The sequence below is a fragment of the Onychostoma macrolepis genome, chromosome 08 (assembly GCF_012432095.1).
Source record: "Onychostoma macrolepis isolate SWU-2019 chromosome 08, ASM1243209v1, whole genome shotgun sequence".
Classification (NCBI taxonomy): Eukaryota; Metazoa; Chordata; class Actinopteri; order Cypriniformes; family Cyprinidae; genus Onychostoma; species Onychostoma macrolepis.
In genome coordinates, this window is record NC_081162.1 from 28,532,403 (window position 1) to 28,559,185 (window position 26,783).

The window sequence follows — 26,783 nt, forward strand, 5'->3', positions numbered from 1 at the left end:
AGCATTAGTGATGAACATCTGCTGTTAACGAGCAGAATCACTGAAGAAAAGAGAAACAACTGACTTCAGCCACACGTGAAATCAACTGAAATAAAATAAGACATTAAATCTCTCAAACAACTCCACAAACAGCTTCACTCATTACTAAACATATTGAGCTTATTGTATGTCTACAGAAGAATTAACACTTCATTAACAGTTTAGATGTTGATGTTTTATTGGTCAAGAAAGAAAAAAAAAAAAAAACATGATGCCACCATAATAGCGGTCAGTGTTTACTTTAGTTGGGCTCTTGACCCTTTTAACAATTTAAAATGGTTTGCTTCGAAGCAATTGCAATATTGTTTCACAGCAAACATTTGTGCATTGCTGAATCAAAAGCTAGAAGTAGCAGATTAACTTATGCTTTCTGCTTAGAACTCATTTGAAGGAACATCATGAAGTGGTCTTTCTTTGTTTTGTTAGATAAAGAAACACTTATCATATGATCCTCAACAGTGGTGACAATAATTATTCATAATGCAATGCATGATGGGAGTTTTTTTTAATTAATTAATTTTTTTTGCTGGTACACATCATGCATTTCAGCATGAAGCGTTTTGTTGATTGTCACCATTGTTGAGATTCATACGCTGGTTCTTGATGTCCGTGTATCTACATAATACAGAAGTTTGACATTTTTTATGCATTACATGGACTTAAAATCATTCACAATAACTATTAGAGCAGCACTTTGCTTGCCAGCTGTAGTTTCACAGGGTTGATTATGCAAAACCTAAACATTTAATTAAAAAAAAAAAAAAAATGCATGTAATCAAACCAGCTCAGGATGATGATGATTTCATCAAAAGCAGCAAATACGTGGTTAATGTACAGCACTGCTCTCTCTGCTTTACAACACCACATGCATTACTACAGAGAGAGAGGTCAAGGGTCAAGAGCCCAACTAAACCAATCACTGATCTCCATGATGGTGGCATCATTTTAACCAATAAAACATCAACATCTGATCCTCTGTGATTCTCAGTAAGGTGAAGCTGTTTGTGGAGATATTTAATGTCTTATTTTATTTCAGTTGATTTCATGTGTGGCTGAAGTCAGTTGTTTCTCTTTTCTTCAGTGATTCCGCTCGTTAACAGCAGATGTTCATCACTAATGCTCAGTCAGTCGCTTATTTAGCTCATTAACTTTAACTCTGCTTCAGTGTTAATTTAACTCTATTTAGAGTGGGACCAAATGTTCTCTGAATAGAGTTAATTTTACTCTGGGAAGTTTACTGTGTTTGTTTGTTTGTTTTCTTTCCATCTCCGGTTGTGAACTGCACATGCACAAGTGTTTTTGTCTTGTTTTCTAGTATAAATATCTAAACATTGATGAATCAAGATGCATTTACTTGACAAGTAAAATGATTTAAGATATTAAGCCTTGTTTTCTAAAAATAAATGATCAAAATGTTAGTTTTAGCTTAAAACAAGCAAAATAACTGCCGATGGGGCAAGAAAAATACATCAAAAAATGCATCAAAATTGTAATTTTTTTTTTTTTTAACAGAAAACAAGATGCATCTTGATTCAAGAATGTTTAGATATTTATACTAGAAAACAAGACAAAAACACTAAGTAAGAGAATCATTTTTTTTTGCAGTGTGTGCTGACGTTTTGCATGAAGTAATGCACATGCAAACGAATATGTGAATCTGATTGCAGCATTTCAGGTTCATATAAACAACACTTTCAGATCAGATTCATTCCAATTCACAAAAATACAAGTGTGAAGCAGTTAATGCTGGTTTAAGATTTGTGTGCATTGACAAACATGCGAGATGTCGCCTCTGGTTCCTCTGTGAAGACTGAGCTCCGAGACACGTGTTTTAATGTGTCTGTCACTTGATGATTAGAGAGGTTATTTTGGATGTGATGGCCCTTTACAACATTTGCAAGATGTTTTCCACCTTAAAAATACATGATGTAATGGATATCAGGTGTGATTGTTGGGAGTCAGGAGCTGTACATGTGAACATGAGACTGTCATCAGCTGTTTACAGTAATATCTTCATTAGTTTGCTGTGTTCACAGCTGCATTTGTCCCTTCTTTAGACACGATTCAAGCTGCAAAAAATGAATATCTTCCTCAGTGTTTCCGTCTTGTTTTCCTGTACAAACATTCATAAATCAAGATACATTTATTGGAGAAGCAAAATTACGTAATCCAGCTAACAGGGAATGTTCTCACAACAGTTATATAAACGTCAGGACAAAACGTTCTTAAAGTCATGTTTATGGAACGTTCTTATAATATTTGATAATATTCTGAGATTAACATTCTCTGATCGTCCCGTGATGACTTTATTTGTGCTTGAGCACAAATTTTTGTAACCTTTAAATTTAACCTTTAAATGGACATTTTAACATAAATTTTTTTTTAATAAATGTTCAAATGACGTTATATTTTGGGTGAAAATAAAGTTGTAAGAAACATTTTTGTAACCTTTCAATAATGTTGTAATGTCGATAACAATTGTAACATTCTTAGAATATAAAAATAAATGTTCATGTAAAGTTATCGTTTGGGTGAAAATATAGAATGTTGTATGGAATGTTTTTGCAACCTTTAAATAATGTTATAACGATGACAACAAAACATTTTAAAGCTCTTATGAATATTAACAATTTGCCTTCAAATAATTTAGCATTTTGGGTGAAAATAAAGTTAGTAGAACAAGAAAACTAGACATTTTAGTGTTCTTAGAATATAATAAAAAATAAAATGTTATATTTTGGGTGAAAAAATTTGTAGAACATTGTAAGAAACGCTTTTGTAAAGTTTAGATAACATTCTAATCACAATTTTAAAAAAAACATTTCAACATTTTATAAACATTTCGAAACAATGTTTCTACAATGTTTTTATAACCTGAATTTGTCCCCTAGGAAGATCATATGTCTCGCTTTCTCAAAAATTAAAAGAGTTTTGCCTAAAACATGAACAAATATACTTAATTCAAGCCAACACAAGATTATTATTCTGACCACATTAGTAGATATTTTTCTTGTTTTAAACAAAAACTCTTTAGATATTTGTATATGGAAATACTTAGTACTTAGTGTTTCTGTATTGTTTTCTAGTATAAATATCTAAACATTCTTGAATCAAGATGCATATGAAGTCTTATTTTCAAAATTTTGATAGTTTTTGCTATCAAAAACTGTCAATGGGGTAAGAAAAACTATCAAAATGTTTATATTTTTTTATCAGAAAACAAGACATAATATCTTAAGTCATTTTACTTGTACAGTAAATGCATCTTGATTCAAGAACGTGTAGATATTTATACTAGAAAACAAGACACAAACACTGAGTAAGAGAATCATTGTTTGCCGTGCAGAAGCTTCCAGCAGCTGTGAGGAGAGATAGTGTTAGAAGTGAATGTGTGACGCCCATCCCAGCGAGAAGAGTCACTTCTGAAATAAACGAGGAGGAGCTCAGGAACATCATTAGAGGTGCTGATGACCCTCCAGTCACGCTGGAATAAAGACCCTCGCCGTCTGGACGATGAAGATCACTCTTACTGTGTGCTGATCTTTACACAGTCAGGTAAACGAACAGAGAGAACACGTATCTCAGATCTGAGAGGATCAGGTGTTTGATTCGTTTGTTCTCTTCACAGGAGATGAGTTCTGCTCTCATTCATGACAAACTCTTCATCAAGTCATTCTGGGAGCAAAAGATCAACAATCACAGTCACATGACAGAAGCTGAAGACGAGAGGATGAAGAGGAGCGCTCTCACCAAGTAAGTCTCAGTTACATCACAATATAATATTATTAGGCTTTTATACTGCAAAAAATGACTTGCTTACTTAGTATTTTTGTCTTGTTTTCTAGTATAAATATCTAAACGTTCTTGAATCAAGATGCATTTACTTGACAAGTAAAATGATTTAAGATATTAAATCTTGCTTCTGTAAAAAAATTAATAAATAAATAAAAATACAAAAATGTTGTTCGTTTTGCTTAAAACAAGCAAATATCTGCCAATGAGGTAAGAAAAATAATCTTGTTTAGCCTTTGAATTAAGCAAAACTATCAAAATTTTGATTTTTTTTTTTTTTTTTATAAAACAAGACTTAATATCTTTAATCATTTTACTTGTCAAGTAAATGCATCTTGATTCAACGTTTAGATATTTATACTAGAAAAAAAGACAAAAATACTGCTGCAGTGTAGAAGTGATATTTTTCCTCTTTTTGTAATATACTACACATAGTGCTGGACCGGATAATAGTAATATAATATAATCCAGAATAATTACAAGTAAACACTCCACACACCCTATTTTATATAGTCTTTTTTCTGTTTGATTGCACATATATTATTATTATTATTATGCACAGTCCAGTGGCTCAGAGCTGATATTTAATATCTGTGTCCTGCTGAGGACAGAAGATTATCAGAGTAACGGCCCTCAAATTCAATGATCCGTGTTGAGACGGCAGCAGCTGTACAAATATATTCAACTGTATTTCTCACGTACAGTCAATTATACTCGTTACATGGTATTCAGAGAATTATTAAAGCTACTTTTGATCTCACATCCAACATTATATAATACACTTTATATATACACATGTAGTTTTTTTGTGTATATGCAAGGATGCATTAAATTGATCAAAAGTGACAGTAAAGACATTTATAATGTTCTTTTGAACTTTCTATTCATCTGTGAATCCTATAAAATGTATCCCACAAAAGTATCATGCAGCATGACTGTTTTCAACATTGATAATAATCAGAAATGTTTGTTGAGCAGCATATTAGAATGATTTCTGAAGATCACGTGACGCTGAAGACTGCAGTAATGATGCTGAAAATACAGCTGCGCATCACAGAAATAAATTAGTTTAACACATATTCACATAGAAAATAGTTATTTTAAATTCTAATAATATTTCACATTTTTACTGTGTTTTTGATCAAATAAATGCAGTCATGGTGAGCATAAGAGACTACTTTCAAAAGCATTTAAAAATGCTAACAACCTCATTCAAATGCTTGAAACTAGGGCCGCAAAACGATTAGTTGCGATTAATCGAGTCAAAATAAAAGCTTGTTTACATACTGTGTGTATATGTATATATTTAAAAAAAAATTATGTAAACACTTGTATATAATTTATATTATATATATATATATATACACACCTCTATGTGTGTGTAGTTATATTTACATAATAAATATACACAGTACACAAACTTTTATTTTGAATCGATTAATCGCCACTAATCGTTTTGCAGCCCTACTTGAAACAGTGTGGTGTTTTATCAGAAAGCTGCTTTTTACAGGCTTGCGCTGATTGACCTGCATGAACTCTACAGTAATGAAAGGTTTTAACGGTGTGATTTCAGGCTGCGTGACGAGTGGCTCACCAGACTGGAGCTTCGGACCAAACATCTGAAGAATTTTGGCGACAATCGCGGGGGAAATCCAGCCCTGAACTAACAAACAGATCTGACTGTGACACACAGATGAGTGCAGCTCAATAAACACACAGTCACTGACCACTGCTGCTCCGCTCTCTTTATTTCACACATTCAGAGCGATGGAAACATAGAGGATCTGGCCGCCGTGAACAGGTGCGATGAAGGACACGAGCGCCGGCATTTCACAGCCGCGTCAAAACACCGATCCTCGCACCTAGAAGCACTGACAGACGCCGTCATACGAGCCGCCCGTGTATGTCAAGCTCTGTCAGCGCTCGTTTAAACACAATCCATCATCAATAATTAACACAAACACCTCTGCCTCGCTGTTGGAAGTGTCAGAGGTCATCGAATATTACAAACTAAACAACAATCTGGCGCTCAAATGAAAGTCCATGGGGTGCCAGCGAGTGTTCATAATGAAAACAATACAGACGCCATCAGTCAAAGAGAAACCAAAACAGAGCCGTTTTACAAACAAGTCATCTACTTCTTCTTCTTCTTCCCTTTCTTGCCTCCTTCTCCCTGCTGCGATCCGGCCTCGGCTCCGCCGCTCTTCTGCGTTCTGCTCTTCAGTTTCGGGATCATCTCCGCCACATAAAACATCACATCTTTCCCTAAAGGCAGAGAGAAAACTGATGTCATGTCCCTTTATTATACACCACAGGATGTTTCAGAAATGTAGTAATGACACTTGAAAACAGGGCGTCATGATTAATCAAAATAAATTAGCATGTGGAAGTGCATTATACACCAAGCATCTTCCTATTCTATACGAGTAGTGCTTTTCAACATAAGAGAAACTTTAAGGTCCCTGCAGTTTCCAAGCAAAATAACAGTTTGCTGCCATTAATATTAGTACTGTAATTTTACATGATTTTTCCTATACTTTTTTTTTTTTAAGTGATATTATTAGTGGTATTACAATTTCTTAGTTTTTTTTTTTTTAGGGTAAAAAAAAAAAAAAAAAAAAATTAATAATAAATATATATATATATATATTTTTTTTTTGTTTGTTTTGTTTGTTTTGTTTGTTTATTATTTTATATATAAATGTATACATTTATATTTGTTTTATTTTAAATATATTTATTAATTTTTTTTCAGTAAAATAATACAATACTAATATTTCTTAGTTTTCTTATTTAGTCATTTTCTTAATAATAAACAACATTTTAAATTATAATGATTAATTGTTACAATTTCATATAATTTATAAAACAACAAAGTTTTGGCCAAATCATGCAGCCCTAAAAAATATATATATATATTATTATTATTTTTTTTTTTTAAAATATTATTACAACAGTAATACTAATATATATGTATATATGGTTAGAGTAATAATAAACAATAGGGTAATAATACAATAATATTTTAAATAATTATTATCATCATCATCATCATTTATTATTATTAAATATAATTTATATTTTGTATATATGGCCAAATCATGCAGCCCTAAAAACAAGCAGAGCAAAGCTGGAATTTTTCTTTTTATTTGCAGTCATGGTTTTTAATCAGAAAAAAAAATGCAATTCATTTTCCTCCAAATCTTGCAGCTCTATTTGAAAACTAATTATTCAATGCAACGAACGCGTAACTTACTAGATGCAAACTTGTCTTGGCACAGACTTCCATCCTCGAGTTTGAGCTGAATCCGCACTCTTCCTCTGAACTGAACGTCTCGGTTCCACTCGCGCGGATACATCTTGTTCTGTAAGAGGAAATGATGTCACGATTTCACATTCACACTAAATGCAAGAACCAGTGCACGAATAAACAGATGATCAGACCTCCACCAGAACATTGACTCCAGCGGCGGTGAGAACGTCCCGGATCTCAACACACGACGGGTTCTCCACAGCCTGAACACACACATACACACAGATTAAAGACACACTCACACACACACACACACTCAAGATTATGAACAACACCAGCAGCAACACTCACCTTCTCTGCAGGTATTCTTCTGCCTTCTGCTATTGTCTTTTTACTGTTGATGTATGACGGATAGATGCACATAAACCTGGTGGGGAAAAAAATTATATAAATATAAATAATGTGTGTGTATGTGAATATAAAAAATATATTAAAAAAATATATATTTAAAAGATAAAATAATCAATGCATATTTAATATAAATTCTTAAAAATAACTATAAATATTTTAAAATTATATAAAATACGTAAAATATGTAAATATAATAAATACAAATGTACATATACATTTAAATACATATTTTAAAATAAAATACTTAAAAATATATATAATTATATATACGTGTGAGTGTGTGAATAAAAAAAATATAATTTAAAAATACATACTTTATAAATCAATGCATATTTAATAAATATAAATTCTTAAAGTTATATAATTATCGCATTTCAAAATTTTATTTATAATATTTACATATATTTTAAATATATGTAAATATTATAAATAAATATTTTAAAAAGTACATATACATTTAAATACATTATCTTAAAAACACTTAAGTGTGTGTGTATACACACACACACGTTACTTAGCTATCTAAATGGGGACATTCCATAGGCGTAATGGTTTTTATACTGTACTTACTGTATTTTCTATTGTCCTACACCTAAACCTACCCCTTACAGGAGACTTTCTGCATTTTTACAATTTCTATAAACCTTTGTTTACTTTATTTTTAAACTGGTTTTACAAATGAGGACTTCCCCAAAGGGAGGTTTTTGGAGATTTTGTCAGGTTTAGCTCACTTTTGGGTACAAATTTGTCCCCAAAATATGGTTAAGTAGGTGCGCGCGCGCACACACACACACACACACACACGCATTTACATGTTACTCCACTGAGTTTTGTTGTTGAATTGTTACAGTTGTAATCAGATAGATAAAGTCAAACTGACCGCTCTTTCTCCGCCGGGTTTGTCGTTAAATGCGCCATATCTTCCGATTCTCCTGGTTTTAATTCGCGTTTGATTCTGAACGCTTGGAAGTGAAATGCTGATGAGTGTTTCTGTGAACACGACACTTCCGGCGGCGGGCGTCTGCTTCCGCTCTTCCGCGGTGATCGCGGCGTGACGTCACAGCGCCGCCTGTCGGTCAGAGCGCGCTAGCAGCGGTTAGCATGCAGCATGTTTACCTCTAATAACGCGTCGCAAAACTCGAAACATGTTCATAAAGTTCGTGAAATATGTCAGAGGATGTGAAGGTGAGTAACAGACTGACTGTAAATGTGACTGATTGTGTAAACTAACTTTAGTTCAGCGTCACTGCTGCGTAACATGTAACGTTACATACATAAACAAATAATACTTCTCATATTATTATATAGTGCTTTATGTAATTTCAGTTTGAAAATTTAAGATTTTAATTAAATAATTTAATTCCACATTACCACCTATTATAATCTATTTATTATGTATATAATGTGTTTGTTATGTGTGTTTCTCGCTGCTGTGACAGAACAAAACAAAAACACGTGCAATACTCACCACAATATTTATACTTTTATTTTAACATATCCTTCCCCTTTCTTTTTAATAATCCCTAGTATAATTATATCTATATGTAGATTATCTTGTTTGTACAGTACATACATATGCTGTATATTTTGTTCAAAAGGTTAAAATGTTGAAAGATATTTTAAGACATGTTTTTGTTTGGTGTTTTAAATGTGTTCAAATCTATTTCTTTGATCAAAAATACAGTAAAAATGTGAAATATTATTAGAATTTAAAACAGCTGTGAATATGTGTTAAACTGTAATGTATTTCTGTGATGCAGCTGTATTTTCAGCATCATTACTGCAGTCTTCAGTGTCACATGATCTTCAGAAATCATAATAATATGCTGATTTACTGCTCAACAAACATTTCTGATTATTATCAATGTTGAAAACAGTCGTGCTGCTCAATATTTTTGTGGAAACTGATGCATTTTATTTTTCAGGATTCATAGATGAATAGAAAGTTCAGCATTTATTTGAAACAGAAATCTTTTGTAACGTTCTTATAAATGTCTTTACTGTCACTTTTGATCAATTTAATGCGTCCTCGATGAATAAAAGTATTAATTTCTTTCTTTCTCTTTTGTTTTTAAAAGTTTTATATCCCAAACTTTTGAATGGTAGTGTTTCCACAAAATATGAAGCAGCACAACTGAAAATTCAGCTTTGCGTCACTGAAATAAATAACAATTTACAATAAATTAACATATAAAACAGTACATTGAAATAGTAAAATTATTTTACAATATTCCTGTTTTTACTGTATATTTGATCAACTTCATTTTTGATTAGTAATATGCATTGCTAAGAACTTCATTTGAACAACTTTAAAGGTGATTTTCTCAATATTTAGATTTTTTTGCTCCCTCAGATTCCAGATTTTCAAATAGTTGTATCTCAGACAAATATTGTCCAACAAACCATACATCAATGGAAAGATTATTTATTCAGCTTTCAGGTGATGCATTACTCTCAATTTCCAAAAATTGACCCTTGTGACTGGTTTTGTGCTCCTGGGTCACACATGTCGTCCGTGGCAGTGATGATGTCTCTGCTTGTGTGTTGTCAGGATGTGAGTGTGTATTTCCGTCCGCCGCTGGAGGTCAGAGACGTGGTTCTCCTCACACACAGAGTCCTGCAGGAGTTTCCCAGCAGAGTTCTGCCCCAATTCAAACCCTGGTTCCCGTCCGCGTCTGACGCCCACAAACCCATCAAACCCCTCAAACCTGCTCCTCTGATCTCCTCCTCTGATCTGCAGAGCGTCTCGCTGCGTCTGGAGGAACCGGCGGACGCTTCAGACCGGAGGGAACCCATCGAGAGCGACGCCAAGAGATCCAAACGCTCGTGGTGCGTGATCACGGACAGAAGCGCACCGCTGAAGATCACACGCTCCTTCTCAAGACTGTTTCGCAAGACCATCGAGAAACACGGACTGCATCTGCATCAGAGAGTCAGATGGGTGGTGTGTGAGAGAAACTGTGGCGCTCGGAGCATGGAGGAGCTTTGGCTGGATCTGAACCGCGCCATCAGACGCTCACGAATGCCCACCTGCAACGCTAACTACCAGAGAGCGCTGCCTCAGATCTGGCTCTACTGCGACGTCTTCTACTCCGAATATATCGGCAATTTCTTAAAACAGGAGTTCCAGCTCTCAGGACAGATCACCTTAACAGCCCATAAACTTGGAGACATTGTTAAGTTATAGCTGTGGAATTATTTATATTTATTATTAGGCGTACATGAACTTGTTTTTATATGACATGCATATTAAAAGTTGCTGTGGGTTTTACATCCGTCTCTGTCGTGCTTGATAGAGAGTCTGTTTGTTCACCTTCACTTAAGTCCTTTACGTTTATTAGCTGTTTTATTAGGTCAGTGATCACTAGTACTAGTGCTGATAGAGGTGTGAGAGTGTTAAAGTTGAGTGTGTGTGTCCCGCAGAGTTAGTGCAGATATGTGAGCCTGCAGTCATAAGCAGCACAGCTATATTTGCAGCAATAGCCAACAATATGTATGGGTCAAAATTATCCATTTCTCTTTTATGCCAAAAATCATTAGGATATTAAGTAGAGATCATGTTCCATGAAGATATTTTGTACATTTCTTAACATAAATGCATCAAAACTTCATTTTTGATTAGTAATATGCATTGCTAAGAACTTCATTTGGACGACTTTAAAGGAGATTTTCTCAATATTTTGATTTTTTTTTGCACCCTCAGATTCCAGATTTTCTAATAGTTGTGTATCAGCCAAATATTGTCATATTCTAACAAACTGATTATTTATTCAGCTTCCAGATAATGTATAAATCTCTTTTTTTATTTTTTTATTGACCCTTATGACTGGTTTTGTGGTCTAGGGTCACAAAAAAAAAAAAAAATTATTTCAGCTTGTTGCCAAAGCAGCACTGACATAAAAAGACATATTTAAAAATGAAAGCATCCTTGATGTACTATAATTAAAATAAAAAAAGATATAGACATAAAAATAAAATGACCAAAAAAAAAATTTAATATAAAAAACTAATTTTATTTTAGATAGTTCACATTTTCATTCAAGTTTAAGTTGATGTACTACAATAACTAAAGCTCAAATAAAAATGTATAAAAACTATACAGACATTTAAAAATAAAAGCATCTCTGATGTACTAAAATATCTAAAACTTGAAACTAAAAATTTTAATTGAAATAAAAAAATACAAATAAAATCTACGATAGCATACAAATAACAAAAAACTAATAAAAATAGCAAAAACACAAACAATTATTAAACAACTAAAATTAATATGAAAACAAAAAATAATTTTAAATATTAATCAAAATTACAATAGTATATCATTTATTCTAAAATAGCACTTCTGCTGATGTGAATGATTCCTCAAATAATTTGTGTCAGGATTATTATAGTTAATTAAAACTAAAACTTTTAAATTAATATTAAATCAAATATTTAATGTTATTTCAGCTATTTCCAAAGCAACATTTATCTTTTCAACTTAATGTACTAAAATAAAATAAAAACTAATACTGAAATAAAAATTCATGAAAACTATATAGACATATTTTAGAAATAAACTAATAAAAATGACAAAATCGTAACAAAATTCCTAAAACTAAAAAGAAAATATAAAAACTTAATCAATTAAAAATATGAACAAAACCTGTAATAGTATCTCACTGACACTAAAATAACTTTACTAAGTGATCAGACTCAATTCACCTGATTCAGAGCAGAAAGTGATGTTGGGTGAATTCAGATGGGAAATCACAATTATACAATTCAGTAATGTGATTTATGCACTTTACTGGTGAGAATAGAAACTATTTACGAAGCATATAAATCTATGAGTGAATCATCTGTAAACTTAATACAGTATAGTGAACGTGGACATTATATGAGTTTGATTTCATCACTGAGATTCCTGTGATGCTCAGTTCTCTGATTGATTGATTGATTGATTGTCACGTTATTGTAGGTGTGATTGGGAGTGAAACTCATTGGTGAGTGTAAAGTCTGTGTTAATGGTGACTGAACACTAACAGTGATGTGAGATTCATTTCTGTTGAATGCATGTATTATTTTAGCAGCTTTAAAGTGTTTTGCCTGCTGGCCTTTCTTAAAAGTGTTGCAACTTGTATGACGTAAATTCATATCTTGTTCATCAACAGTTTCTCAGAAAGTAAGAGTGTTTAAAATGTCCAGATCTTGACTCTTTCTCCAGCCAACTCCAACTCTTTCTCATTCTGATTTTCTAACAACAAAAGGAGAAATGTTTTATTACAAACTGCTTTTTTTTCTTCTCTTTGTCTGATAATAGACGTATGCTGTTGATTTGTTGAGTTGTGTTGTGTTCTCAACCACAAGTGAGATGGGAGGAAAGTGTCAAAGGAAGTGTTTTTCTGCTATATCACTCTGATGTTATCATTCTTCTTCTAAACCTGAGCTTCACATTGAGAAACCGTACGAGAGAGAAAACCACTGAGGTTCAAACAGCATGTGCTCCACACCGACTGTGAGTGATTTTACTCCGCTTATGCCATATATGATTGAATTGTGCATATTGTGTGTGTAGATTTATATCTCTGTGTGCGTGTGTGTGTGTATTTATCAGAGTTACAGATCTACAGAATTCACATTCATGAACTCCTGGTTTTCTTTGGCTGCTGAGGTTGTTTCAAGCTTTTTTCTTTTAAAATCACTTCACCTGATTTCACCTTGCAGATGAGAAGATGAACAGCAAGAGATCTGTGTGCGTCTTGATGTGTGTCTTCTGCTTCTGCTTCTGCTGTAAGTAACCTTCGGCTCTACATTGTAAAACATGATTTTCCCCTAAATTAAAATGAATAGGGTAACTTTGACTTTTTTAATATATATATATTTCACAATTCTCACAATTTAGCCTATATCTTGTCATTCTGACTTTTTTTCTTGTAATTCTGAGTTTATGTCTCTCAGTTCTGAGTTTGTACCTCAATTTTATATCTGTCAATTCTGAGTTTATATCAGTAATCTGGGTTTATATCCGTAATTCTGAGTTTATATCTCAAGTTTATATCTCTCAATTCTGAGTTTATATCTCAATTCTGAGTCTATATCCATAATTCTGAGTTAATGTCTGTAAATTCTGTTTGGCTCTCATTTCTGAGTTTATATCCGTTATTCTGAGTGACCGTCGCTCAATTCTGAGTTTTTATCACTCTATTCTATATTTATATATCACAATTCTTTTTTCTTGCAATTCTGACACCCCCTTTGAATTCAGTTTCTAAATCACAAGTTCTCTGAATTGTACTGTGAGAAACAAAGTCAGAATCATGAAATAGAAACTCGCCATAACCATTTTTATTTCTGTATGCTGTGGTGAATGCGGGCTTCCTTAGAAAATGCTATTTCAGTCTTTCTTCTTAGAAATGTCATGTTTAAGTCAGTGTGTTACTTGCTGTTTCTTTGTAATTAATTGTGACATTTACTAGCTGAAAACAACACCAAATATTATTTAGTGTACTTTTGTATCTCTACATAAATGTTTCTCAGCTTTGAATCTACTGATTGTGTTTGATTTACAGGTGCTTTGGGCACTTTCAGCGTTCAAGGTAAAATTCTGTTGTTGACATACAGGAGTATGATAATGTATGAAGCATATGAGTTAATGAGACTGTTTTCCAGAGCTGACGGTGACTCCGACAGAGCTGAAGGATTGTGAGGAGCAGAAGAAGCTGTGTGTGATGTCCAGCACAGACTGTCGCTATATGGCTTTAGATCGAGTTCCCAGAATCCCTGGTACAAGACTTTTCTGAGCCTAAAACCATTCAGACTGGGTTTACCATCATATCTGCTGTTTATTTAGGTTTAATTTCTGTTTTTGTCCTCAAGAGAACTTCCTGAACACATCGTGTCACTATCTGATCCATGAGGATTCGTTGACATGCAGATGGATTCAGACAAAAGACGTCAGATCAAAAACCATCAGCAGCTTTATTTTTAGCCGGTAAACTCATTTCATTAGTACTGCTGCTTTGACCTGATCGGCTGATAATAATGAATAAACCTCTTTATGAATTGACATTTTAATGAAGTTTTTGTTTTGTAGAGTCAGGGACATCTTCCACTGTCCTTCCATTTTAAACATGTATTCAACTTTCAATTTAACCATCAAATCAAAGAGCGTCATCAACCAGAGAGAGCAGTTCTCTGACGTCTATCCGCTTTTCATTAAAGATATAAGTAAGATGACCGTATTATTTGGATTTTGATTATAGCATTGAATGATGGTGATAAACGTGACCCTGGAGCACAAAACCAGTCATAAGGTTCAATTTTTTGTTAGAATAGGACAATATTTGGCTGAGATACAACTATTTGAAAATCTGGAATCTGAGGGTGCAAAAAAATCTAAATATTGAGAAAATCACCTTTAAAGTTGTTCAAATGAAGTTCTTAGCAATGCATATTACTAATCAAAAATGAAGTTTTGATATATTTACGGTAGGAAATTTACAAAATATCTTCATGGAACATGATCTTTACTTAATATCCTACTGATTTTTGGCATGAAAGAAAAACCAATGATTTTGAGCCATACAATGTATTGTTGGCTATTGCTACAAATATACCTGTGCTGCTTATGACTGCTTCTGTGCTGCAGAGTCACATGTGTGATAAACAGACTACAGAAGAATCTGCTGATTGTGTAAATGTTGTAGTTCAGGCTCCTCGGCCGCTGATAACATCTGTTAACGTCACTGACTCGTCAATCAAGATTACATGGACCAGCGGGAAAATACCACTAAACATCACTAAATGCAAAATCCGCTACAAGCTTCTCGACACAGAGTCATGGACAGAGGTCAGAAATGGGCAGAAACTGATTGAAAATAAGTTTATTTTGATTAAGTGGAGAAATATCTACTTTTCAGAATTCATAGATAATTAAGATAAAGAAAAATACTACTAATAATTTGATTTTTTTTGCTTTATTTTATTTTAATAATTATTCATTTTGTTTTAATTTTAATATTAATATTTTAATTATTTAATTTTATGTTCTATTTTATTTTGATTAGGTGGAGAATATCTGCCTGTCAAAATTCAAATATAATATAATATAATAATATAATATAATATAATATAATATAATATAATATAATATAATATAATATAATATAATATAATAATATAATATAATATAATATAATATAATATAATATAATATAATATAATATAATATAATATATAATATAATATAATATAATATAGACCCTGGACCTCAAAACCACTGATAAGTAGAAATAGCCAACAATATACTGTAAGGGTCAAAATTATAGATTTTTCTTTTATTCCAAAAATCATAATTTTTGATTAGTAATATGCATTGCTAAGAACTTCATTTAGCCAACTTTAAAGGTGATTTTCTCAATATTTAGATTTTTTTTGCACCCTCAGATTCCAGATTTTCAAATAATTGTATCTCAGACAAATATTGTCCAACAAACCATACATCAATGCAAAGCTGATTTATCTAACTTAATTTTTCTCAATTTAAAAAAATTGACCCTTATGACTGGTTTTGTGCTCCAGGGTCACACATAATATATAGTAATGTAATGTAATATAGTATAATATATTATAATACAATGTAATATAAAAGCCTAGTTTTATGCAGTGAATTCTGAAGTATGTAATCTGACTGAGTGATGTTTAGAGACGCAGTCTTGTGTTCGTATCTCAGACAGCTTCAGTGGAGTCTCAGCTGGTGATCGAGGGTTTGCAGGCCTTCAGTGAGTTTGCTCTGAGCGTCTCCTGCTTTCACGGATTCGGCCGATGGAGCGACTGGAGCCACGAGACTCGAGTGAAGACCGCAGAGAGCCGTGAGTGATGAGAACAGGACTTTAATATGATTCTCACACTGACTGAGGTCTGCTGTGCTGTTCTGTGCTGGTGTGTAAGTCCAGCTTTGTGTGTTTGCAGCGCCGTCTGCTGCTCTCTCTTTCAGTTATTATGTGGATTCAGATGAAAACGCTGGGATTCGGTGGCTGGTGCTTCTCTGGAAGGTAATAAAGTGTGTGTGTGTGTGTGTGTGTGTGTGGTCTCTCTTGTGCTGTAAATCACACAGTTGTGTGTTTCTGAAGGCTTTGGACATCACAGACGCTCGAGGACTCATTCGAGGATATGAAGTGTCCTACATGCCCATCAGACAGCCCTCTCTGAAGAAAACCATGAACACCACTCATCTCAAGGTGCAGTTTATTATTTGATTTTATTTGATTTTATTATTTACTTTTGATTAAGTGAAGAAATATCTACCTGTTAGAGTTCTTAAACATATTTCCATTGTGTGGTTTTTATTTTATTTTATTTTTCTTATTATTGACTTTTAATTAACGAAGAAATGTCTACTTATTAGAATTCATATATAATTAATATATAATTAATATACAAATAATAATGTGGTATTTAGAAATAAATATATATATATACAAAATATAATAATTTACAAGGTTAGAAATGTCAGAAATTGCTTAAATACATTTTCATTGTGTGGGTGTTTTTTATTTTATTTTATTCATTTTATTTTTTATTTTATTATTTACTTTTGATTAAGTGAAGAAATGTCTACTTGTTAGAATTCATATATAATTCATATATAAATGAATATATAAATAATAATGTAGTATTTAGAAATATGTTCAAAATATAATAATTTACAAGTTTAGAAATGTCAGAAATTGCTTAAATACATTTTTATTGGGTGGCTGTTTTTATTTTATTATTTTATTTTATTTTTGACTTGCTTAAGAGGGAAAGTTTCTACCTGTTAGAATTCATGTATAACTGATATATTAGTAATAATAATTTAGAAATAAATACGAAATTTAATCATTTGTAAGGTTAGAAATGTCAGATATGGCTTAAATACATTTTGATTATGTGTTTTTATTTTATTTAATTTTAGTAAACATTCATGAGCATTATATTATAAGTGCATTTACAAGTGAGTCATTTTGAACAAGAAAGCATCATTTGAGTTTGTGAATGTAAGATTGGATGATGTCTGTAGGCAGTTGTTCCGGTGCGGTCAGAGGAATATGAGGTCTCTGTTTGTGCCTATAACAGCGCCGGACGCTCGCCGTACCGCCGGCTCACGGTCAATCCATCTCGTCCTCACGGTCAGCAGCTGTCATTTCTCAAAAATAATCATTTCTCATCAATAGAACTGAGAGATAAAGTTGCAACTACCTTTATTTATGAACTTTTTTTAATGATAGCCCTTGTGTTGTTGAATGATTGTGTTTTCGATCAGATGTTCCGGCGGTGAAGAGTCTCTGGGTTTATTCTGACGGTTCTTCACTGTGGATCCGCTGGGAACACCAGTTTACCACGGTAAACGTCAGCGAGTTCGCCATCGAATGGAGCTCCACGACCAACAGTGAGCACAGACACTGGGAACGGGTCAACGGATCTACCTTCACAGTCCGGCTGCCAGGTCTGATCGTACACTATACATATGACACACAACAATATTGATGAGTGAATCTCACAAAACATGCCTGGATCATATTTAATCCTGAAATCTAATCGGAATCAAACCCATACTGCATTGCATTGCATAAAATAATATAATATAAAATAAAAAATAAATAAATAATAAAATTAAAAATTTATATTAAAAATAAAATATATTAAAATAAAATTAAATAAAATTAAAAAATAAAATAAAATAAAATTAGAATTAATTAAATTAAATAAATAATTAAATTAAATAATAAAATATAAAATATATTAAAAATAAATTAAATGAAAGATAAAATAAAAATAAATAAAATAAAATAATAAAAAATACAATGAATCTTTAAAGTCAAATTCTGGACGCATTATTATGATGAGAAGTAGTATACAGTGCCATAATCTGGCTTTATGTAAAATATATATTTAGCAATCTTTATTCTAATTCTATTTTATGTATGAGCTGTATGTGAGTTTTTTGTGCATTATAATGTGAGAGTAGTGTGTGAATGTAAAGCATTTGCTGATTGAAGGCATTGAAGCGCAGCAGATGTACATCATCAGCGTGTTTCCCGTCTACGAGTCTCTCTGCGGACCACCGACCAACATCTCTGCGGATCTACAGCACGGCGGTGAGTGATGATGTCAGAGCTTTACGAAGCGTTGTCAGATGCTGAGGTGTGTGATGTTTTGCTCCAGCTCTGTGGGATCTGGTGGGGTTTGGTCTGCTGAGTGTGTCGAGCTCGTCTGTGGTGCTGCGGTGGAGCTGGAAGGAGGCAAAGCCTGGCGTCAGTGTGCTTCAGTACAGACTGGTGTTAAACGGACCCAACGAGACTCAGAGTAAGAGTGTGTGTGTGTGTGTGTGTGTGTGTGTGAGTATGGGTGTGTGTGTGTATGTGAATCTTTGTGCGTGAGTATCTGTGTGTGTGTGTGAGAATCGGTGAATCTGTGTGTGTGTGTGTGAATCATGGGTGTGTGTGAATCTGTGAGTCTGTGTGTATAAATCTGAGTGTGTGTGAATCTGTTTCTGTGTGTGTACTGGTATATATAGTTTACGAGGACACATGTGTATAATAACATGGGTACTACAACATAAACATCACACTTATGGAGAGTCCCCGTAAACCACAAATTCAAGTGTGTGTGTGTACTGGTTTTTGTGGTTTACGGGGCCAAAATTTGTATAATGACATGGGTATGACAGAGGTATTACAACTTGAAGGTGGTTTATGAGGACACTGCCTATGTCTGTGGCTTAAAAAGCATACTAAATGGTGTTTTTTTTTTTATCTAAAAATGCCTGTAGTCTCCTGTAAGGGGTAGGTTTAGGTGTAGGGTTGGTGTAGGACAATAGCACATACAGTAAGTACAGTATAAAAACCATTACGCCTATGGAGAGTCCCCACAAGGATAGCAAACCAGACACGTGTGTGTGTGTGTGTGTGAATCGGTGTGAGTCTCTGTGTGTGTGTGTGTGTGTGTGTGTGTGTGTGTGTGTGAATCTCTCACACTCGCTCTGTTTCTCAGCTCTCACAGTCTTTCCTGACAAACATCAGCATTCATTCCTCCGCCTCCATCCAAACACCAGATACTCAGTCCAGATACACGGAGAAACTACAGACGGGAACTTCACAAAGGCCAGTCTGGCCATCAACACACTTCTGCTGGGTAAGATGTGCTGGTCTGTGGAGGACCAAACCGGCAGAAATGACAAATTCATTAATAAATCTAATCATAGGAATATCAGTGACTTGCTAAAACATATACAGATTTATTTTGAATAACATTGAGTCCTTAATTTATTTGGGATTACTTTTTCCCTGTTTATTTATTATTCTTTTTTTTTTTCTTCTTTAATTAAATGAATTCATTTCCATTTTATTTTTATTCCATAATTTTCATGTTGCACAAAGAAAAGTAAAAATAAATAAATGAATGTACTTTATAAATAAATATGGAAATAAATACAAAAATTTAAAATAAATACAATAAAATAAATAATAAATAAAACCATTAAATGAATTATTAATTTTGTTTTATTTATTTTGTTTTATTTATATAAAATTAATTTATTAAATGAATTAATAAATAAAATGAAAAATAATAAAAATAGTTAAAAATAAATACAGAAAATAAATAATAAAGGAGAAAAAGTAATACAAAAATAAATGCAGTGCTAAATTTAATAACAAATTAATTGTATGTGTTTTATCAAGTCATTTGTTTTCCTATTATTCTTCTTTTTTTTTTTCTGCAGGTTTGGTCCTCCGTAGTGATCAAGAACAAATGCAATACGGCACTGTAGCTGTGATATATATTGAATATTATAATATTTGAGAGTGTTTGTTAGACACCAAACTCAGCAGAGAAACAATAATCACTGTATAACAGTCTTATTTCTTTGAGAAAAAGGATACTAATTAATACAAACATTACCAAAGAATTAAAATGCTGTTGCTGATTTTCCAGATTATGATGAGATGATGAGGTTTGCCGTTCCAGCCGTTCTGCTGCTGCTCATCTTTGGGATTTTCTCTGTTTTATCAAGGACCATGTAAGCACTGAATTCATGGAAAAATCAGTCACATTGTCTTGATTTGCCTCCATTAATGGCATCACTTTACACACAGGTGCAGGGAATATTTCTTCCCCATCATCGCCAATCCGAGGTACAGTCCGATCGGACGCTGGCTTCTCAACCCGCACCTTCAGGTCAGAGTCCTTCATTCCTTTAACCCTCATAATGCAGTCAAAATCTGTGTCTGCACCAGAACAATCGTTCGCTTTCAAAACATTACATTTGAACTAAATCCATATAGTATCTGATCAGCAGTTTCTCATTAACGAGTGAATGTGAAACAGTTTCTAAGTTCTGAATATTACCATGTTATTACTGCATTTACCTCTTTTTTTTTATTTATTTTTTATTTTTTTTATTAATTAAAAAAATGAGAAATTCTTTGAAATTTCAAATTACATTTGAACTACACCAAAAAAAAAAAAAACTATGACACAAAATATTAAAAATAAATTTCAATGTTGATAATTTTATTTGAATATATTATTTTATGAAATTTATTGGAACATAAAATCTGAGAACTACCAGTATTAACTCAATTGAATGGAATTTAATTAAAGCAATAAGCCCCAAGAAGCTGCGGTTTACAGTGCATTTATAATAAATTATTTTTAATTTATAACTCACGATTGTTCAGTCCAAAACAGTCCAAATTTATGAAACCTACATGTTTATTTCTAAATATTACTCTATTTTTTCTAACAATATAAGTTCATTTTACTTGCATAAACTTTTTCATGCTGCATTGAAAAAATGCAACTAAATTCAGTCCCAAAGATGAAAAATGTTTTACAAAAGTGTCTTTACACTAATATAATTTCATAGATAATTTAAAAAGGTATTTTTGACCCCAAATGGGACTTCATACACAACCGGGTCAAAAATGACCCGAATGCATAAAAAAATAAAATAAATGTATCTCTTAAACAATAAAGTGTACTTTAAGGATCTTTTTTTTTTTGTTATCAACATTTTTATTTATTTTTTATACACAACATCCAAAATAAAAAAAAATAAAAAAAAATAAAAAAATACTTTAAGGATCTTAAAGCATTTGCAAAAGTTTTGTTCCCTTACTAAAAACTAAGCATTTTTTTAATTTATTTTTTGAGATGTTTATGTATCTCTTCTGGGTCAAAATGGACCAGAATGCGCAATGAAGGTCAAGTGCTTTAATTAATTCATTTTAACGACCTACACTCTTAAAAATAAAGGTGCTTCACGATGTCATAGAAGAACCTTTTTGTCTAAAGAACCTTTCTGTTTCACAAAAGCTTCTTTGTGTTCTTCAGATTATAAAAAGGTAAGAAAGAGATGGTTCTTTGTGGAACCAAAGATGGTTCTTCTATCTATGGCATCGCTGTAAAGAACCTTTTAAGCACCTTTATTTTTAAGAGTGTGACTGACTCTCTTTCTTAATTAAAGCAGGGCAGTGGTAAGATCTGCGTGCTGAAGCTGGACGGTTTGATCCTGATGGACCAGCAGATGGAGAAGAGCACCGTGCAGGTGGAGCGTCACGTGTCTGTGGTATCTGATCACGAGGATGAGGTTCCTCTGAAGATCTCTGCGACGGCTGAAGATACAGCTCTGTGGAAACCTGGATCAGATTATGGGGAAAACGCTCTGACTCCCTCCAGTCTGACTGATTATATAGATTTACCCTTATTACCCGACAGCTCAGGTTATGTTCAGACGGGACAGATTCCCGGAGAGAGAAGCTCAGACTGAAACCTGCACTGATCTGATGTGAAAAACCAGCCGATTTCAAAATGATTTTTTGTCTTGTTTTCTAGTATAAATATCTAAACATTCTTGAATCAAGATGTATTTACTGTACAAGTAAAATGATTTAAGATATTAAGTCTTGTTTTCTAAAAAAAAAAAAAAAAAAAAAAATCTAAATTTTGTTAGTTTTTGCTTAAAACAAGCAAAAATATCTACCAATGGGGTCAGAAAAATATTCTTAATTCAAAGGCTAAACATTGGCAGATATATTTGCTTGTTTTAAGCAAAAACTAACAAAATTGAGATTTTTTTCTTTTTAGAAAACAAGAATGTTAGAATGTTTAGATATTTATACTAGAAAACAAGACAAAAATACTAAGTAAGATAATTTTTGCAGTGTATAAAAATGCATAACTTTCCAAATGCATTATTTTTTTTTTTTCAGAATTATTTACAATTATTTTTAATACAATTGTTATTTTTAATAAGATATAACCATTAAGAAAATGTTACATGTTGTGTTCTGGTTATTTTTGACCCAGGTGTGTATGGAGCACCATTAGGTGTAAAAAATATGCTTTGTAAAATTATCTATGAGACTGTGGATCTATGGACTGTGATTCTCAGCCTCATTTTAATGTGATTTTCTTGACCTTGAAAAGTAAATCTTTTAACTCTATGAGCATTTTTCTAGTTCAGGCAGAAATTGTGAGTGACATATTGTAAAAAAAAAATAAAATTAAAAATCCATATGCTTGATCCTTATCCATTAAATTGCAAAGATTTCAGGCTGTAAATAATGAAAACGTTGACAAAAACATGATCAAATATGCCATGTATTTCACAGTTACAGTATTATGTAATATCACAGTCATGGTGTTTTCTGTTTGCAACGGTATAAATCATGTATGAAGCAGAAAATACGTTAAACCATCAGAAATAAAATATGAATTACACTGTTTGATTGTTTAAGGATTGTGTTGACTGGAGAAAACAACGTTTAATTCAATTCAAGTTTATTTGTTTAGCATTTTTCACACTACATACAGTTTCAAAGCAGAGAAAAAGCTTATTAGGAAATATTATTCTGTTATTGGTGAGAGATGAGTGTCAAAGTGATCTAATGTAGCAATAATGTAATACATCTTCTGTATTTAGCTAACGTCATGCATTCTGTTAAATAGACACAATAAACGTGTCAAGCCGCAATTTCATTTCAATACAGTGTAAAGATAATATTTCAATATAAGGATATAAAATGTATTCCGCTGTTATATCATGAATTTAATTATATTACTGCATTATGTATGTACTGTATAATCCAAAAAGCTTTACACAGCAGATGCTGATTAAATCAATTTGATTAATACATCTTCTCATATGAAGCATTTTAACCCCGGTTCAGAGGTTTGCGTTACAGCCGATCCAGTGTTTGAGCAGATAGTGAGCGATGGCCTGTTTGGGCGGCATGATGAACACGGCCCGCTTGTCTTTCACAAGAGCATCCATCACCTGAACAGCAGAGAAACACGGTAAGAACTTGTATAACTCTGTTAAAGGAATAGTTCAACAAAGTGGATGCTCTGCAGTGAATGGGTGCCGTCAGAATAAGAGTCCAAACAGCTGATAAAACATCACAATAATCCACAGCACTCCAGTCCATCAGTTAACATCTGGAGAAGACAAAAGCTGAGACAAATCCAGCATTAAGATGTTTTTAACTAAAACACCATAGAGTCCATAATCCATAATAACGCTTCCTCCAGTGAAACAGTGTTCTGGTCTGAATCAGGAGAGAAATCTGCACAGATCAAAACAGCTCTAAACAAATATGTGGCTGGATTCTGATGAGAGAGACGACAGCAGATGCACTTTTTCACTGGAGTATTTATATATATATATATATTAGAATGATTTCTGAAGGATCATGTGACGCTGAAGACTGGAGTAATGATGCTGAAAATTCAGCTGCGCATCACAGAAATAAATTATATTTTAAAGTATATTAAAATAGGAAACCAATATTAGAAATTGCAATAAAATATCACAATATTACTGTTTTTTTTCTGTATTTTTGATCGAATAAATACAGCCTTGATGAGCAGAAGAGACTCCCTTAAAAAACATTAAAAATCTTACTGATCCCAAACTTTTGAGCGGCTGTGTATATGTATGTGTGTGTGTGTGTGTGTGTGTGTGTGTGTCTGTATGTACATATGTATGTGTATATGTATATGTATATATATATATATATATATTTAAAACTTAAACTAGTTGTCAATGCAACATTTCTTATTTTTGTTTAGTGTAATTTGATATACTAAAATAACTAAAACTGGAAAAAATACAATAAAAAACAATAAAAGTGACAAATGATATAAACAAACATCATGTAAACAAACTGGCATTTAAAGGGTTCAAATCCTAAAAATGAATGCATTTTTGGTAGTTATTGGCATGTCAGTGAAAGCAGAAAAAATATTAATATCTAATATTTTGTGAACATTTTTTGGCCTCTGTGTAACTTTTTTTAAATGTACACACAAGGGTTAACATCTCACCTGTTGCCGGGTAAACCAGCGCGCCTCTTCGATCTCATTCTGGTCCACTTTGATGTCCGTCGTCACGGCGACGCAGTGGCAGCCAATCATCAGGCAGGAGGGCATAGGCCAGGCCTGACAGGACAGGTAGTGCACGGGTCCCACCTGAACACCGCTCTCCTCCTGCACCTCCCTCCTCACCGCCGCCTCCAGCGTCTCCCCTGAGCATCACACGCTCCTCATCAATCACCATATCATCATCATCACCGCCATATTACCATCGTCACAGGACCATATGAAACCATAGGTCTTCTGGGCCACAAAACCAGTCATAAGGGTCCATTTTGATCCTTTTTCAGATTTTTGATCCATAAGCTGAATAAATACAATATTTGTCTGAGATGCAACTATTTGAAAATCTGGAATCTGAGGGTGCAAAAAAATCTAAATATTGAGAAAATCACCTTTAAAGTTGTTCGAATTAAGTTCTTAGCAATGCATATTACTAATCAAAAATGAAGTTTTGATATATTTACGGTAGGAAATTTACTAAATATCTTCATGGAACATGATCTTAATATCCTAATGATTTTTGGCATGAAAGAGAAATGTATAATTTTGATCCATACAATGTATTGTTGGCTATTGCTACAAATATAGCTGTGCTGCTTATGACTGCTTCTGTGCTGCAGGGACACATTTAAACTTCTTATTTTAACATAAAAGGTCTTTAAAGGCCATTATGCTTTGGCACAGTATCTGTCAGATGAACTAAAACCGAAAGCACAGTATGGTTTAATCCCTTCATCAACTTGGTTCAGACGATCAGCTGGTGATCCGGTGTTTTCCGCGTCTCAGAACGGCTCTGTTCACACTGAATGAATGCAGTGAACTCGTTTATTACATGTGATGTGAGTTTAGCACACGTTTGGGATGCAACAGCCACCAGTTATGCTTTATTTCAGCGGCAGATGATTACAGCGTTTCACGAGATTTCACCTCTAGATGCATTTTTGTAAACCTGTTTTCACTGAAGCTGGAGTTTTCTGTCAAAATAAAAGAGGTTTAAATGCAGTCCAAATTCAAAATATCTCTTTCAAGTGTAGAAATTAGGAAAGAATTATTGTACAGCTTTTTTTTTTGCATCTTGAAAAAATATGTCTGAGTTCTGTATCCCTCTGTGTTGTGTTTGGGAGATAAATGAGCCTTTAAATCTGCTTTGTAAATGCTTTATAAGATATAAATAGTCCTCACTTTAGATGAGCTCACACAAATAGATGGCTGGCAACTACTAAATGTTTTATAACTACCTGACTTAATCATAAATTACAGCAGGAATATGTGTTAATATCGTGTCTAAATAATAAGATTTATAAATGTACATTTAAATAGTTTATTAATCATTTACTTACACTTTCTAAATGATCTTATGAACCACTGACAACTCCTAAATAACTGGTTTGTAAATAACGTTTTATAATAATTTTGAAATGATAAATTGATCATTAACAAAGTATGAAAATTATAGATATGCTCAAGAACAAAACATTTATAGCTGTATATTCATAAACTGCTTACTAATGCCTATTAATGTTGGAACAATGCTTTATAAAGGATAAATTGACTATTTACTAATGCTTAACTAATGATTCATAGCGTGCAGTTATTATAACGTGTTACCGAAGAATTTAACTTTAAAATGTACAAAATGAAATTTTTACAATTCATCATGTCTTTTTTTTAAAATATTGCAATAAATATCGTACACTGCAAAAAATTATTTACTTAGTGTTTTTGTCTTGTATTCCTTGTATTCCTTGTTTTCCTAAACATTCTTGAATCAAGATGCATTTACTGTAAAATGACTTAAGATATTAATTATTTTCTGTAAAAAAAATATAAAATTTTTTGTTAGTTTTTGCTTAAAACAAGCAAAAATATCTGCCAATGGTCCAAG

General features: G+C 32.8%; 5 protein-coding genes across 10 annotated transcripts in view; 3 read left to right on the top strand and 2 right to left on the bottom strand.

Moving 5' to 3' along the window:
• Window positions 1-971: 971 nt before the first annotated feature.
• LOC131546377 (protein FAM240B) lies at window positions 972-5,545 on the top strand. The gene is made up of 4 exons (XM_058785932.1): window positions 972-1,031; window positions 3,386-3,594; window positions 3,668-3,792; window positions 5,405-5,545. The coding sequence occupies exons 3-4, from the start codon at window positions 3,671-3,673 to the stop codon at window positions 5,496-5,498; spliced, it is 216 nt and encodes a 71-aa protein (XP_058641915.1). The 5' UTR covers window positions 972-1,031; window positions 3,386-3,594; window positions 3,668-3,670; the 3' UTR covers window positions 5,499-5,545.
• Window positions 5,546-5,561: 16 nt separating this feature from the next.
• srp19 (signal recognition particle 19) lies at window positions 5,562-8,546 on the bottom strand. Its single transcript, XM_058785931.1, has 5 exons — window positions 8,376-8,546; window positions 7,436-7,511; window positions 7,276-7,347; window positions 7,088-7,196; window positions 5,562-6,096 (listed from the first exon to the last, which is right to left on the bottom strand). Exons 1-5 carry the CDS (start codon window positions 8,411-8,413, stop codon window positions 5,966-5,968), a joined length of 426 nt encoding a protein of 141 aa, XP_058641914.1. The 5' UTR covers window positions 8,414-8,546; the 3' UTR covers window positions 5,562-5,965.
• zgc:101664 (uncharacterized protein LOC450064 homolog) lies at window positions 8,542-10,756 on the top strand. 2 transcript variants are annotated; one of them, XM_058785929.1, is made up of 3 exons: window positions 8,552-8,680; window positions 9,849-9,935; window positions 10,047-10,756. In XM_058785929.1, exons 1-3 carry the CDS (start codon window positions 8,663-8,665, stop codon window positions 10,680-10,682), a joined length of 741 nt encoding a protein of 246 aa, XP_058641912.1. In that variant the 5' UTR covers window positions 8,552-8,662; the 3' UTR covers window positions 10,683-10,756. The 2 variants fall into 2 exon arrangements, with proteins under 2 accessions (XP_058641913.1, XP_058641912.1); XM_058785930.1 differs by lacking the exon at window positions 9,849-9,935 and having other exon boundaries at window positions 8,542-8,680.
• Window positions 10,757-12,461: 1,705 nt separating this feature from the next.
• LOC131546135 (interleukin-6 receptor subunit beta) lies at window positions 12,462-22,432 on the top strand. 4 transcript variants are annotated; one of them, XM_058785488.1, is made up of 19 exons: window positions 12,462-12,480; window positions 12,798-12,992; window positions 13,202-13,267; window positions 14,047-14,073; window positions 14,147-14,260; window positions 14,354-14,468; window positions 14,571-14,704; window positions 15,184-15,326; window positions 16,209-16,347; window positions 16,448-16,530; window positions 16,609-16,716; window positions 17,538-17,646; window positions 17,781-17,963; window positions 18,517-18,615; window positions 18,683-18,823; window positions 19,511-19,651; window positions 20,453-20,537; window positions 20,614-20,695; window positions 21,987-22,432. In XM_058785488.1, exons 3-19 carry the CDS (start codon window positions 13,210-13,212, stop codon window positions 22,287-22,289), a joined length of 2,064 nt encoding a protein of 687 aa, XP_058641471.1. In that variant the 5' UTR covers window positions 12,462-12,480; window positions 12,798-12,992; window positions 13,202-13,209; the 3' UTR covers window positions 22,290-22,432. The 4 variants fall into 4 exon arrangements, with proteins under 4 accessions (XP_058641471.1, XP_058641472.1, XP_058641470.1 ...); XM_058785489.1 differs by lacking the exon at window positions 12,462-12,480 and adding an exon at window positions 12,511-12,659 and having other exon boundaries at window positions 13,092-13,267; XM_058785487.1 differs by lacking the exon at window positions 12,462-12,480 and adding an exon at window positions 12,511-12,659.
• A 69-nt stretch (window positions 22,433-22,501) lies between these two features.
• The window catches only part of nudt12 (nudix (nucleoside diphosphate linked moiety X)-type motif 12), a 9,955-nt gene continuing 5,673 nt past the window's right edge, over window positions 22,502-26,783 (bottom strand). For both annotated transcript variants that reach the window (XM_058785491.1, XM_058785492.1), the window contains exons 6-7: window positions 24,848-25,047; window positions 22,502-23,798 (exon numbers count right to left, since the gene is read on the bottom strand). In XM_058785491.1, the coding sequence (XP_058641474.1) occupies window positions 23,688-23,798; window positions 24,848-25,047 (311 nt within the window). In that variant the 3' untranslated portion in view covers window positions 22,502-23,687. The remainder of the gene's footprint in view (window positions 23,799-24,847; window positions 25,048-26,783) is intronic.